Genomic DNA, 16090 nt, shown 5'->3' with positions numbered 1-16090 from the left:
TCCCAGAAAGCAAGGACACGTTCTGGAAGAATCTGGGAATTGTAGTTCACTGCGTCGGATTTTTTTTTAAGAAAAAAGAATCCTGTTTTAATGTTTTTCTTCTTTTAGACTCAGGAAACCAAATAAAAGCTCACAAGGAAAGGCAAAAAAAAACCTGATCATTGGTGCTGGATTGTTTTCAAGAACTTTTATCCTGTTTTACTCTTTTAACAGTTCTGAATGGTTTCAATATTGTAATTTGTGTAAAAGTATTTAAATATTTACTTTTTGTTATGCCTCTAATTGTATTTTGTTCGTAAATCGTGAAGCTGAGTTTCAGTTTAAGGGGAAAAGAGAGAGGGGTAATTAACAATAATGAATAAATAAAATAGCAACAATACCAGGTTGCTGTGAGTTTTCCGGACTGTGTGGCCATGTTCCAGAAGCATTCGATCCATCTATGACAGGCATCCTCAGAGGTTGTGCGGTCTGTTGGAAAACTATGCAAGTGGAGTTTATATATCAGGAATGTCCAGGATGGAAGAAAGAACTATTGTCTGCTGGAGGCAAGTGTGAATGTTGCAATTGGCTACTTTGATTACTATTGAATGGCTTTGCAGCTTCAAGGACTGGCTGCTTACTACCTGGGGGGAATTCCAAAGAAAATGAGGAAAAATATGAAAATGAACAAAACCTGGCTACCAGTATTTTAAAAACCCTCTAAAATCAGGATTGTAAATAAAGAACAACACAAAAAACAGGGAATTCCAGACAGGAAACAATCAGGGCCAGATAACACTTCCCATTAAAGGATTCCCCAGGGCAGGAATCAACCAGGCGTTGAAGCTGCAAGACATTCCATGCTAATCAAGGTGGCCAATTGCAACATTCAAACAGACAAGAGTTCTTTCTCCCAACCACCGACACCATTTTAACTGCCAGGACGCAATACTACAGAGTTGCAGTTTAGTGAGGCACCGGCACTTTTGGGCAGAGAAAACTAAAGACCTTGTAAAATTACAGCGCCCATGATTTCGTAGCACTGAGCAAAATGCATTATTTCTAGTGTAGACACACCCTCCGTTAGATGAGATTTATTGCCATTCAACAGATCAGGATTTATTGCATTGGAATGCCTGGGCTGCTGCTTCTGGATATTAGAAAAGTCTAGATCTTGCGTGGCAGGTCTGGATTGCCTCCTGGCACCCCAACAGTATCCCTATGGGCTCTTCCAGACAGGCCCTATATCCTAGAATCCGATCCCAGTTTTTCTGCTTTAAACTGGATTGTATGAGTCCACACTACCAGATAATCTGGGATAAACAGAAAACTGGGATCAGATCCTGGGATATAGGGCCTGTCTGGAAGGGCCCTAAGTCAGACCTCTTTAAGCTGTGGCCATCAAGGTGTTTTGGACTTTAGCTCCCAGAAATCCTGACCATTGAACAAGCTGGCTAGGGCTTCTGGGAGTTGGAGGCACAAGCACGCGGAGGGTCGCAGATTGAAGAGGCTTGCCTTACGTAGCAAACCCTTGCGTTCCTCCCAGCTCCACAGCAGTGCAGGCTTTCAAGTTCTGGCAATGCTATAAGGTATCTCTTGGAAAGGTGCATTTTGATACATGTGGGGGTTTTTTCTGACCAATTCGAAACACTTTCTCTGGAGATTCATTCAGTGCCAATTTTGTTCTCAAACAAGCATTAATACAAATGCAGTGGGCCTTCAGTATCTGCACAGGATCCGTTCCAGCACCTTCTTCCATTATGGATAAAAAAACCCCTCAAAGTGAATCTTTAATTCCATATTAATAATAGTAGTAGTAATTAGTGGGTTGTCTACCACCTGCTTCTGCCTTGGAGTATCTTCTGTGAATGAATGAGAAGCATCACAGGGCAGCAAGCAGCTTCCAGAGGGACAAGGTGTGTGGTGGCCCTCCATGGTCAGTTGAATCTGCAACTTACAGTGACCCTGTGGACCTCTTAAATTGCAAGATTAACAGTCCTATCATTGCTAACTAGTTTCTCCAGTGTTGAAGGGAGATGGGAGTCGTTGAAGCCACAGCTTGTCCATACTTGTTCCAAAAAAAAACAGGGTAGCAAATATTAAAACAGCTCTATGAGCTCAGGCTAGGTGACCACAACTGACCTATGAACATCTATCCGAGCAAGATTAAGAACTTGAGTCTGACTGGTCCAAGTATAACCACTTATTTTTTGTAATACTTATAGATGTGACTTGCTTCTTTGCAGTCATCCCACTAGCCACTGAATCTGTAGACAGCACCAACTATGCATTTCTTTTACGTAGTGGTCGGTGCTTTTGGTCTTGCTCTTGTTATTGAATGACAACTCCCATCACTTTTGATCATCTTCTATAGTGGACTGGGGATAATAGGAATTGCAACCCAATAGAACTTGTGGCTATAAGGCTGGGGAAAGGTGAAAAGACATTTTAAAGTCAGATATCACATTCACAAGCCTTGTATCTAAATTCATATGCTGACTAAACAGAAGAAGCTGCAGTCTTCCGGATGCTACCATATTACAACTCCCATCAGCCCTAGTCATAGTGTCTAATGATGAGGAATATAGGAGTTGCAGTCCAGCATCTGGAGGGCCACATAAAATGACACGGTAGGCTGGATTTGGCCCACGGGGCATGTGTTTGACACATATGCTATAGAAGCTTATTTTGTTGCTTTGGTCTTTTATTAGCTGCTCTGAGCACCTAGTATGCATGTGTGAATTTGAACAAGGGAGGCAGAGCTTTTTCATAAGCTTTCTCTGGACTCCAATCCATTCCATCAAATGTATGAGATGTGGCTGGAGACCAGTTTAGGTTATATATAAGTGTGTGACACAAAAACTGGAAGGCTGTGTTAAGTAGAGAAATGGATGACAGCCTTTCTGAAACATTACTGAGCACGGTAAGGAAACTTGTGCATTGGTTGTGGATCATACCTTGGCTCAGCTTGGAAAGAGTCCACTCACTGTAAGTGACTGTAGCAGGCTTGTGCTTAGCTCCTGATGAGAATTCACCCAGAGTCCAGCTGTTCATTGCAGTTCATGTCAATTTTCTTCAACATGTGGTCAAGGATAGCAGCTATATTGCTCTGACACCAGCTCTGTGTTCACAAAGACTGGGAATTTCCTCTTAGGAGTGTTTCAGTTTCTGCTAGGACAGCCAATGATGATGGAAGTTGTAGGGAGTCTTTTAGATACAGATATGGACTCATTTAAAAAAGCATTGCCTAAGTCTCACTTATGGACTATGTACGCTAATCAACACATTTCTATATAAATATCATAAATTCATTGTAATGCAGACATAACAAGAAGAATATTGAAATGCCTCTAGCAATCTGTTGCTGCAACTAATATATATCTGTAACTGCAAACAAAATGAAACTCATATAGTATAAGGTGGTGGTATGTTAGAAACATGTCTCATGATTAAGAAAAACCAAAAGCTTTCCTGTGTATTGTTTCATCTGGGAACTGTCTCTTTACACAATGCACTAATACGGTATTTAACAGTCCTAGCCTAGCCTTTTGGAGTACAGCATGCAATCTTCAAAAACTAACACTCAGGTAGGTCGTAAAACATTGGAGTAAATGATAAACATTTAATTAATGGTTCTAACCTGTGTAAAGGAAATCAGACTGGCTTTGCATTTAATTTGTATTTCACATAACATTTCCTTCATATTACAAGCAAAATGGCAAAAATTCATAGGCAAAGGTGAAACTCCAATTGCGTCAGTTTTATTCACAGTGTAGAAGTTATTAACTTCAAATGAAACTGAAACATACACACAGCACAGAATAACAAGGGAGTTTAACAATACATTGCCCAAACATGACCATTACCACATGGCTCTAATGTACATTTATTACTCCAGCATGAGCAGAGGGTTTTGTGTTCACTTTAATTCTAGGGCTGCTTTGCATTCACACTTGGCAAGCATATTCACAGCTGCCTGATGTTTGCATGTACAGGAAAGCCTTTGATTATAAAACAGTTCTTTGTATATTACATGCAAAAAAAATGTATGCAAAGCGAATATTGGTGTTATATGGAAAGGCTTAAACAGAAAAGAGGTGAATTCTTGATAAATTATGTTTAAACTGCTTTAAATTTTTACTTAAGTTTTTGTTCATGGAATTGGAATTTATTTGAGCTTACAAGGTAATCAAATAACTTTAAAATATTCCTTGAAAAGAATCACAGTAATTTTGAATATTATTCCTTTTATCACTTGAGATCATAAACTAAACTAAAACTAAAAGGAGGGAATGAAAATGGGTATGTGGTATTCCACCGAGCTGAAAAGTTGATTCTAGTAACTGAGCCTGTGCACAAGAACTGTAAAGTTCATGGAGATCAGCAGCAACTTTATAGGAAAGGGATGAATGTTTCTTTCTCATAAATAGTACTGTTCCAGAGTCTCTACCTGTAGTTGCCCCATGCACAGAGCTAGCTCTTGAAAAATAATTCCTGCCTGGGGAAATAACTACAGCAACCATTTGTGCACATATTTCTTACCAGTGGATCAGGGCAAGACAAAACAACAACATATTAACAGCCAGACAACAAATCACATGTGAATTGTATTGCTGTTGCAAAAAGACGACATTTCCAAGTATGCCCTGCTGTGAACGTCAGTATTTCAAAATAGTTCTGTTAACAAACTGTACTGTTAAAAACAAGCAAGGTACTAGAAAAATATAAAAATAAGTAAAATGTACAGTTCATACTGTCTTTTTCCCTTTTGAGCATGCATATTTGAAAACAAAATATATTTAATATAGAAATATTCTAAGACTAACTGGAAAAGAGTCCTTGGGTGTGCACAGTCAAGTTCCACTTGAAAGTGTTATTGTTCAGGATTATATGTTTCATTTAAATTAAGGAAACCAAGTGAGAAGCTTTGCTCTTATTTCCCAAGAGGTCCGCTTACACGAGTTTTCTTGTTCCACATGAACCTTGCAGAAACTAGGAAAATTAAGTTCAAGGAAGCAATCCTCACAGTAAAGATCCAAAGGAAATCTTACATGTCCTTGACCAGTGATTGTAACAAGTGCCTCCCCAAGTAAGCAAACAGCGTCAAATACAGGTCTTCATTTCATGCTCCTTTAAAACTCCCATGATTAATTATATGTTAAGAAATGACATCATGGGTTTCGCTGTTTGGTCTTTGCCGTAGAGTCAGCGGAGGCAATGGCTTCCCATAGAAATCTTAGCAAACATGTTAGAAAAGAAACAATGTTAACACATACAACACTATCTCACAATCTATTTTAGGAACAACACAAATAGTGTGGAATTGGCTATTGATTTAAATGAGGAAGTAGGCTACATCTGATTTAATAATACCTCAGGGTAAAATTTATAATACCACAAGATGTACATTTGCTAGGTTTTAAGGTGAAATTTTCTCAATTTCTTTCAATGATATTGTTTTGTAATGCAAATTCCTTATCTAAGTCAAAATTATTATAGATGTACCTAGACCAGTTAATGTTATACCATTTCCGAGGAACAACTACAGATACTATACTCCTGCTAACACAATAATAAATAGTCTATAAATTTCATTATGACTGAAGATCTCAGTAGAAAATTGTAATAGATTAAACAGTGTGAGCACTATGAAAGGCAAAAATATAAACTTGCCTAAATCGAAGTGGGCTGTGTGCTATGTTGTTTTGATGTTTACCTCAAACTATTTCTAACACTGCAAGTTATTTTCTACTTAATGGATAGCAGTATGAACCTTATACTGACCAGAAGCAATATTGGAAGAGAAAAAAAAATCTCAGGAACTAATTTCCTGGTAAAGCATCTATCCTACCCTCGTAATTTTTCTAGATTATCCCCCACAGCCAGGCCCCTTCCACACATCTGAATAAAATCCCACTTTATCCGCTTTGAACTGGAATATATAGCAGTATGGACTCAGATAACCCAGTTCAAAGCAGATATTGTGGGATTTTCTGCTTTGATATTCTGGGTTGTATGGCTGTGTGGAAGTGGCCCCAGATAAAAAACAGCACCAAACCGTATCCCAGGATATCCTTCACAGTGATGCTGTGCTAGCATCAAAGATCTTTGTACTCTTTTGAATAAATTATTTGGACAATTTTAAGACAATGCAGTATGCTTCGTTGCATAAACAGGATTTGAGAGAGGAAAATAACACCCACCTCCCATATTATTGTTAGAAGAGGAGAACAAAATCTATCTTTAAACAAACATTTGGAAAAAGAGAGGCGTACTTCTACATGCAAGCTTAAGACATGCAACTTTATGAAATTTGAAAAAGAAAAGAAATTGGTTTGTACACTCAGCAGAAGACAACAGAGGGAAAGGAAATGCAAGCAGCTTTCAGAATCATACAGATTCTCAGTGGCACCAAAATAGATCTCAAGCTTTCTCTCTCTCTCTCTCTCTCTCTCTCTCTCTCTCTCTCTCTCTCTCTCTCTCTCTCTATATATATATATATATATATATCTCGTATACACACACCAGATGTTGCTTTAGTTTGGCAAAATGGTTTCAGGATAGTTGAAAGTATTTCTATAACTCAATTCTTGTCTGTAAATATAATGAACACTTCATGAAACTCTCAAATTGTGAAAAGCTGATAATTAGATATATTGCAGGATGCTAAGTATTCCCTAAATCATTTACTGAGCAATTTCCATAAGAAGGAGATCCATGAATCCATTTACTCCTCTGGATGAAGTAATAAAATTATATTCTCATTAAAAGCCAAACTCTTTTCATAAACTAAAATGTCTGAAAATTATCTTGTTACATTTCATGTTCCTAGTCTGTTATTTACAACGAAATGCAGATCAAAATGTAAGGAACTCGTGGTAAATTTATAATAAATATTATCTTAGTGGATTCACAAACCTGAATTACCATGTGTAATCAGGAATATTTTTGTATTATTTCATGTTTTACATGGGAATGTCAGGGGCAATAGTTAGATTCTCTCCAAACCATGTATCCTTTGCCTCTCATTTCAATCACTGGGCTACAAATCAGGGTGCCTTATTATAAAAAAGAAGGGACTACAATTGTGAAACACAAGCCCTTCCCTTTCCTCCCTACCTCTTTCGGTCTGCCTTTTTTCTCTTGCTTTCTTCTTTCTAAACCCCTTTAAAAGAAAGATGGATTGTATTATTACCATTTGTCAAACAGTGGCCTACAAAAATTACTGTATTACAATATGTATTTATGTTTACCATTCCAAGTATTCCTTGAAAAAAATGATCTATTGTTTCAATAAATTCAACAGATATATGAAGAAAGATGTTTTTACATCCTGCGACCTTCTGCTCAAGCATTATATGCAGCTCAGCTATAGTTTTTTCTCATCTCTTATTATCTCAGGTCCTTTATCTAGGAATTCAGCATGGGATTTTATGTATGTAAAACATGTGCTTCATTTCTGAGCTATGAGTTTGTTAACACATTTTTCTATGCTACAACACAAACCATGTACAATCCTTGCAAAAGTCTTGCAATATTTCCTATTAGCCATTCATGAATGAAGAAGGTTCTATACTTTAAAACAAAATAAATTATTTGTGTGTACTCATAAGATTGAGGAAACTGCTATTTGAAACAAATGAGGTTCAGTTTTTAATACAGAACTACTATTAGCTCTTAACAATTATTTCTGTAAATGTTCACATATCTAGTTATGATCCAGATACACAAGGTTTCTCTATCTTTCTAAGACCTTTAGATTTGTTCCGAGATTTCGCTATGTAAAATTTAGCAGCTGGTTTAGCTGTATGATCTTACCAATATTTACAGACAGTTAATACTATGAAACTTCTAGTTTACTCCTACCAAACTAAGCCTTTTAAGAAAGTAATATATGGAATGGGATCTGTTATCACCATGGAGTTCTTGTTTCAGTTTTAAATGATGGTACAGGGACATACCAATGAGCAACTATCTGGACTGAAGCAAATAAAATAAGGCAAATAGTTTACAAACAAAACAGAAATTATGTGTTATTTTAAATGGCAAAGACAATAAAAAGCATGAGTTTTAAAACATAAAAAATGCTATTAAAGCAGCACAAGATTAGCTGAAATGAAAGGAAGAAGCCAACATGCAAAATGGAATAGATTTCTGAGGACAAGCAGAAAATTGTGATTGCCTCTGAAATTACCATTATGACGCGTTTCACCAAGAGGTTCAAGTTTTCGAATTCTGTTAACTTTGGGAGTTTCCCATCCAACTACAGGGGGAAAAATCAAAGACCAACATCATAGTATCAATTAGAAATCTAATCAAGATGGATGGAAACCTCTAGGCTGGTGGGAGAAATGCACAAAAAAGACAACTATTGAAAACTCTTGTTAAGAAATGTAATGGCCCCAAAGCAGTCATACTGTAGAACTACATATATGATAACCTAGTTCAAGGTTTTGTTTCCAGCAGCAGCCCATGAATTGTTACCTGTAAAATTCACAAGCAGGGCAGATGCAGAAGAAGTTGAGATTCCATATTTTCCCATAGACATCTAAATCAATTTGTATTAGTTGGAATTCAATAGCGAAAAAAATGCAACATCTCTAAACACTGAGACTGCAATCTTAACTATCTTGATTATGAACTGTGATTGACAGCCAAGATCCATAAAAAGCTAAAATGAACACTGACCCCATGTAGACTGCCATATAATGCAGTTTGAAACATTATTACATCTTTCCTATACATCCCTTCCATTGCCTTTTTATAGTATATCAAATGAAATAAATTCCAAAAAGCTCCCTGGACTTAGACTATGTTCCTAAATACACTTACTTGGGAGCACATATGAGACATTACTGTATGATATAATGCTGTAGGCATGTATGGGGTAGTACTATTAATGACATGTTTTCAAAACATCACTTCAGGATATATACAGACTTAATGGCCCAATAAAAATTAAAATGACCAGGAGAAGAAAAAGGCTGCTATACAAATATTCATAAAGTTTGCAAAGGAACACATTCTTCCTCCTGATTATTTGTAGCTTTTGTTGGATCAAACTTTTGATAAGATTAAGTTGATCTCATTAGGAATTCTGCTGTTCAGTGCATATTTTCTCTTTGGAGTGCCGCTCAGTGGCAGACCCCCTATTTTGTATTTAACAGACCTGAAACATTAATTTTCATTAAAAACATTTTCATTAAATTACACAAGAGAAGTTATTTTCTCTTCTCAAACTTTTAAAAAGGGAATACTTGTTGAACTCCCTTCAGTCAGAATAGGAAATAATTGTACCTCAATGATTGTGACAGGTTGTTATTTCATAGCATTCAAGATCCACATGAGTGAATGCAAATTGTCAGCAAAAGTAGCAATTAATTGATAACTTAGAATTTAATGTATGTTCTGAACACAAGATATATATTTAACATGTTGACCTATTTTGGTCACAGCTCTGATCAAAACACTTGGGAACTGTAATCTATCTGAATAAACCTGGTAAGAGGAAGGTTGAGTGGAGACATGATAGCCATGTATAAATATGTGAAAGGATGTCATAAGGAAGAGGGAGCAGGATTGTTTTCTGCTGCCCTGGAAACTAGAACTAGGAGCAATAGGTTCAAATTACAGAAAAGGAGATTCCACCTGAACATTAGGAAAAACTTCCAGACTGCGAGAGCTATTCAGCAGTGGAACTCTCTGCCTCGGAGTGTAGTGGAAGCTCCTTTCTTGGAGGCTTTTAAACAGAGGCTGGACGGCCATCTGTCAGGAGTACTTTGATTGTGCTTTTCTTGCATGGCAGGGGGTTGGACTGAATAGCCCATGTGGTCTCTTCCAACTCTATTATTATTCTATGAAGCAACTGCTATAAAATAGCTGCTCAGAAGACAAGAAAGAATTTTAAAAGCATCTCACCACTGAATAAAATTTTAGTTAAAGCCGTAATTAAGTAGTTGGTGATGACCACTATCTGAGTGAGAAGGAAAATCTGTTCTGTTTCAGTCCAAACCTTGAAGGAATCAATTTGAAAACTGTGGAAAGTAAATTCATTTAGAATATATATCCCCAATTCTAAAACACCCACCTACTTTAGCATCTCTAGAGAACAAATAGCCCATGACACAAGTTAGATTTTGAAGAAAATCTGTACTAGCAGAAATATACACTTCCCTTTGTACAAGAAAACCAAGAACCAGCAATAAAATAACTCACATGACAAATATTTTTCTAACTTTAACAAGACCTTTCCCAGAGTTTTTTGGAAATGAGTATGTTAACTGCTAACAACCATTTTTCTCACCTGGTGCGAGAGGAGTTACTGGTGTTGGCTGTGGGGATATGGCATCTTCTGTACTGACTGGCTCAACCCGGTGACTTCTTTTCAATTTGAGTTTCTTTGCTTTCTTTTTACTATTCTCTACAGAATGCAGAAACAGCAATAGTCATTTTATTATTTTTATTCATGACAGTACAGTATATATTTCAGTACTAATATTTTTACTTCTCGTTTCTTCTACAAAAAGATGTTAAAAGGAGAAGTCAAAATGTAACAATATATTTAGAATATATTAGCAACAAAGTAAAAGCAGCAAATAAACACAGCAAAATTACACCACAGAAGGGATACACATAAGAATATATTGAGGATTGATAGTAAATCAAGCCAGTAATTGTAAAATCTTACATTTATGGTCATGAACTAGAACCCACCTGTTCCTGGATTTAAGATGGCATTATCGCCAGAGTCAAGACTCTCTGATACCTGCTGGTCATTCTCATCTTCATGGTCTAACTGTTGGGAGAGTGCACATTTATATTTTTCTACCAGTCTGTAGTCGTTGGATTGTTGGCTAATCAAGCTTTGAGTATCCATTTGTTCCTGGTTTGTTTTTGGTTTCAAAACCAGGACTTCTTTTTCATTCTCTTCCCGCTGCCTTTTCTTTTCCTTTTCAATTTTCTTTTCATTCTGTCAATGCATAAAAAATGCCATTTTACCAGAGCAATAGAGAAGACCCAAAGGAATATATATCAAAGAAAATGCTAAATGATAGTTGAAACATATTTCACATATTAAACATTTTCAATTTTAAAATTGTAAATGTATTATTATTATTATTATTATTATTATTATTATTATTATTATTATTATTATTATTATTATGGATTTCATAGCACATACACATCAAATTACTTTCATCCAATTCTATAAACACCACAACAAATTATGACGGGGAAGGAGAGAAAGAGACTCTATTCCAAGCCTGGGATTTGTGTCCGTCCTCCCCACTAGGATAATCAAGGACAGAAAATGAATAAAATATCAGATATGGAAAAGCAGTTACATCCAGTTTTACTTTTTTTTAAAAAAATTAAATAATTTAGAAGTTCAGCTGTGCAAATATTTTGAGTGGCCTTAGTTTAGTTCTCTACATGTAAATAGAGATTACCAGGTGATTCCATCAAAACTCAGTACATATACTGTACTGAGAATATATATATCATCTTATGTGCTAAGAATACGAAGCCTTTGATCACTTGATTTGCAAAGTATAAGAGCTGAATGCCCTCCCCCACCAAATATGTGGGTATTACTCCATAGCTGAATTAGAAAGATATGAAGATTTTAAACTTCTTCCAAATAAAAACAGCACAAGATTAATACTGAGTCATTCATTTAAATATTCTCTATCCTGCAAACAGGTTATTTTAAGGTTTCCAACCCATTTTCTCCAACCCATATGAACACCCCAGACTGTTTACAACAAAACAAAATACGAATACAGGACATTTAATATTGGAAGGGAAGGCTGCTGATTTGCTGACCACAGACTTTTTGTATTCAGCGGGAAAGTGAACAGAAGAAAGTATTTCTCATCAACATTATTTATCTTCAGAAACAGCATGTAATAGACTCAAATGTGTGGTTTATATCTGTTTATAACACATTTTATACAATACAGTACATATATATTATACAATACAAACTTCCAATACCTCAGCAATTACAGTTGATATTGGTTGGAATGGGTTGCCAATTACTAGCTCAGCATCTACATCATCTGAAATGGTTCTTCCTTCACGTTCAGCTTCTTCTTTCTCTTTTCTTTCTCTAAACAATTAAAATAACAGTGACAACAATTATCTGCACCCATACATTCAATAACAATAGCAATGACACACTTGGTCCACCACATTTGATTATTCATGGATTTAAGTAAAAATGTTATCTCTAGGAATCTTGAGGTCCTCCAGCACAATCTGATGGAAGTTGACCACAGTCATATGGGAGGAGATAGAGATTCTTAAAGAGGTATTCCCTTAGGTTAAAAAAAGCAATTTTTAAATGTTGTTTTTCACTTTTGCAGGGTTCTTGGATCCCTAACCCAAATAATGTGGAGGGCTGACTATAACAACAACAGCATATATTTTTTCTTCAATCCACAGAAATGAAAATAATCTTTTCATACAAGTGTTCAAAGCACCACAAATAGGTCATGTGAGAAATGCTTACAATGTGTGATACCTCAGGCACCTTTGGCCCCTGACCCTGTGGCCGTTGCTGACCAGGACGAAGAAGACTTTGGTTTTCTCCCACATCAGCAAGATTCAACTCCTTTCCAGATGCCTTCTATTGACATTTCTGAGCCAGCGGCAATTAAGGATGCCCTTGAAACAGTGCCGGCTCTCCCAGATTCTCCTGACGGGTTAGTGTTTGATCGCAGGGCTTTTTTGAAAACAGAGAGATCGCAGAGACAAAGCTTGAGGAGAAGCGCCAGATTAGCGGAGCGTGGTGACTATGGCAAGCTCAGTTCTCTTGGGAAGAATTAGGGAGTCGGGCACCTGGTTTGGGGGAGCTTATGAACTTCAATAAAAGTATTGCGCTGGGAACTTTCCTTTGCGGTGTCAACTTTACTTCTTACTGAGAAGCATCATCGTCTCTAGCTCCTGAAATCCAAGCGGCCTGACGGTGCGCTTACTCCTGAGTAGACCTGGTGCTGGTCTACCTACTTGACCAAGTTTTGGACTGCTTTTCAGCTCCTGCACATCCAGCTCATGCCTTGCCCTGAAATCCTGCTTTTGAACATTTACTCCAGAGAACTCATCTGTGTCACTTTGCTCCTTTTCCCCACTCAATACTCAAGCCGAGTTTGAGTGTGTTTTGGTTTCTGGACTTTGGACTTTAATATTGGACATAAGACTTTCATTTATTGGACTAATTTTGATCTTTCCTGAAAGGTCAATTACTTGTTTAACTTTTCTGCTTATTTTCTTTGAAAACTTTATTTGCTTCAATAGAGATATTATATTGTTATTGGCCTCTGTGTTGGTTTTCAGTGCTCTCGCTGCCAAGGGGTGTAACACAATGCCATCTGTAAGGTGGGCAAATATTGTTCTTCAATTGACAGGGATGGCTATAAAGCTAATTATGGCAAAATAGTTAATAGGTAAAATGAGATCTAAGCCTGAAGATTCCCACCATCCAACTTACACTAGCTCTGGTTACTTATTCTACTCTCAACTTTATGTAAGTGTGAGCATTAGTGATGGGGGTAAATTTTCTAATCTTGCAAAATTGGCAAATAAACAAAACAAAAAATAGGTTTTTAAATCATTTTCCAAAAATGGATAGTCAGGCATGTTAAACTGCAGAGAAAAGCCTAAAACGTCAATTCAGTGGTGAACTGCAGATTCCTTTAGCCTTCTTTGGTCACATTCATATTTATTCACCAGAAGCAGTAAACAGGAAGAGAAGCAGGAAGACTGTGTTTTGGAATCTTTTCCACCTAGATAGTTTATTGGCCTTCAGGCAGATTATGTGGGGGTCCAGAGAAATTGAAGAAAAACCCTGATAGCCATCTTTATCTCTGCTCTTGTAACCATTCTCAGAAACTGAATGGAAAACTTAGATATGGGAGGAAGGAGGTTTTTGACAAGAAGAAGAAGAGACAAAGAGCCAAGACTTTTTTTTCCAGATACTGGAATTCCTGTATTCCAGAGAAGAGAAGAAACCCAACCTGCATTAATGGGAGAGGCTGTGGTTCTTGGCTACATAATGTTTTCTGTATATAACACGCTGAGGTCAATTTTTAAAGATGTTTCTGTCAGTGTGAATTCTCTTCTGGTTACAAAAGGCTTTCTAAAGCTAATCTGGTCACTTATGATTCTCTCCTAAATATTTCTTGGAAACAGCATCTTAAAAATACAATCTTTATTCATATTTGGTAAGACATGCTACACTGCGTCACAATCCCTGCCTTAGGAAAACAAAAAGCCTCACTGTAATAAACTACTTGTAAACACTGATATCAAACAGAAGGTACTCTAACTCAGGGCTTCTCAAACATTTTCCACTTCCGACCCTTTTCAACCAAGAAATTTTTAGGTCACCCCAGGAACATAGATATATAAAATAGATATAAAATTAATTATTTACTAAAAATAAGTAAGTATTTGCAAGTATTAATAAACAGGCTGATTTTCCATTTTGTGGAGTACAACTGAGGCATTTTTTGCAAAATCTACTGTAAACACTGCATGTTGTTGTTAACAGATTTGTGTAAATGGGTGGTGTTCAGAAACCTTTTATTGTTGCCATATTTTTGTGACTCCAACACTAAACTAAGGGGCCCCTATTTGAAGTCAAGACCCATAGTTTAAGAAGCAGTGCTTTATTTAATATGGTATCTTATAAAAAAAATTCCAACACAAGATAAGAAAACATAAAGGTCAAACATTTTGGGTTTCGTCATTTTAATACTATAATGGAATTAGAGATGCTTTTGGATGGAGTTAAATTTAAAAACGATGTTTGGGTCATATGGGAAACTGATGATTCTTTGTTTTTCCCCTTGTTTTCTTTCTTCTCTTCTTTTCTAGTTGTATTGATTTGTTGTTTATTATCATTATTTCACATTAAAAAATACATAAGTAGCTGAAACAGAAGAAAAAAACAGGAAAAAAAACTGGACCTTGTTTGGCATAGACACAAGTTGCTTAACGTAAAAAGAGGCACTCAAGTCTCTCACTTGTTGTGTACTTCTCTTCTAGTCTATAAATGCAAAAGTGCTTCCAAAACTCATTGGAACGTTCACAAATTGTGCTATACAGCTATAAACAAGGAGGGGGTGCATATTGCTGTTTTCCAAGTTCCCCAAATATATATTGGCTCTTTCAAGTCCTTAAAAATATGTAATGTTTTTACTTAGATCTGGATCTTAAAAAAGCATTATCCAGGAAAACAGTGGCCAAAAGCAATATTATATAAATAAATTCAAAAAAATGAAGATTATTGGATGAACTGATACTTTGACAAGCACCAATATTGTTCTTATAATTACTCAAATACATTTTTAAAGCACTGCTGATTCACTCATACATTTTGTTCACTTCTATGTTGTAATATCGAATTCTAGCTTTTCAGCTTTGTATTGTTGTAAATCACTGATATGAAGAATTTTAAATAAATAAACAAACATTAAACTATCTCAAAACTCCCCACAGACCTTCTGTATAATGGAATGGGAAATTACCTTTCTTCTCGTATCTTCCTCACTCGTTCTGCCCGTTCACGTTTCTCTTGTTCTTCAGCTGCTTTTTGCTCTGTGGTGTCTTTCTGAATTCGTTCGTATAAGGCATCAAAATCTTTAGCTATAATATGTAACAGCCAAAGTAAACCCTTTTTGATAGACTTGTCTATTTTTTTCCCATAACCTATGATAGCTGAGCAAGGTTCCTACAAACAAGAGAAAGATCATTTGTATTACTATATTCTGAAAGTATGATCTCTGTGAATAATGGAATTATAATTCATCAAGAAGCAAGCTTTAAAATTTCTTTTACAAATGTTATCCACTTGTCAGGAACTCTCACACACAAACAGTTTGACCCCTACAGAATACAAACAACCCAAAGGCAATAGAGATGCAGATTTCCACCTCCTGAAATTTGCTTTTTCAAAAGCTGCTCCAATAAATATCCCAAACACCCTTTTGCAAACCAAGTTATAGGGATCAGTATTGCGACTTGATACAATAATTGTTTAAAGAAGCTATAGATAACAAGAATTTATCAAGTTTCTTTTTTCTCCTCTTTTTAAAGAGAAGAACAA

General features: G+C 36.3%; 1 protein-coding gene across 4 annotated transcripts in view; it reads right to left on the bottom strand.

The window, feature by feature from the left end:
- Window positions 1–3718: 3718 nt before the first annotated feature.
- arl13b (ADP ribosylation factor like GTPase 13B) overlaps window positions 3719–16090 on the bottom strand; it is a 51027-nt gene continuing 38655 nt past the window's right edge. For 2 of the 4 annotated variants that reach the window (XM_008107739.3, XM_008107740.3), the window contains exons 6-11: window positions 15513–15715; window positions 11977–12091; window positions 10693–10948; window positions 10283–10399; window positions 8174–8242; window positions 3719–5214 (exon numbers count right to left, since the gene is read on the bottom strand). In XM_008107739.3, the coding sequence (XP_008105946.1) occupies window positions 5138–5214; window positions 8174–8242; window positions 10283–10399; window positions 10693–10948; window positions 11977–12091; window positions 15513–15715 (837 nt within the window). In that variant the 3' untranslated portion in view covers window positions 3719–5137. Of the gene's footprint in view, window positions 5215–7098; window positions 7145–8173; window positions 8243–10282; window positions 10400–10692; window positions 10949–11976; window positions 12092–15512; window positions 15716–16090 lie in introns of all 4 variants that reach the window. The other 2 variants (XM_008107742.3, XM_062974908.1) reach the window with 2 other exon arrangements.

This window comes from Anolis carolinensis, chromosome 3 (genome assembly GCF_035594765.1).
Source record: "Anolis carolinensis isolate JA03-04 chromosome 3, rAnoCar3.1.pri, whole genome shotgun sequence".
Taxonomy (NCBI): Eukaryota; Metazoa; Chordata; class Lepidosauria; order Squamata; family Dactyloidae; genus Anolis; species Anolis carolinensis.
The sequence above is the reverse complement of the archived record's forward strand: the minus strand, read 5'-3'. Positions and strand labels throughout refer to the sequence as shown.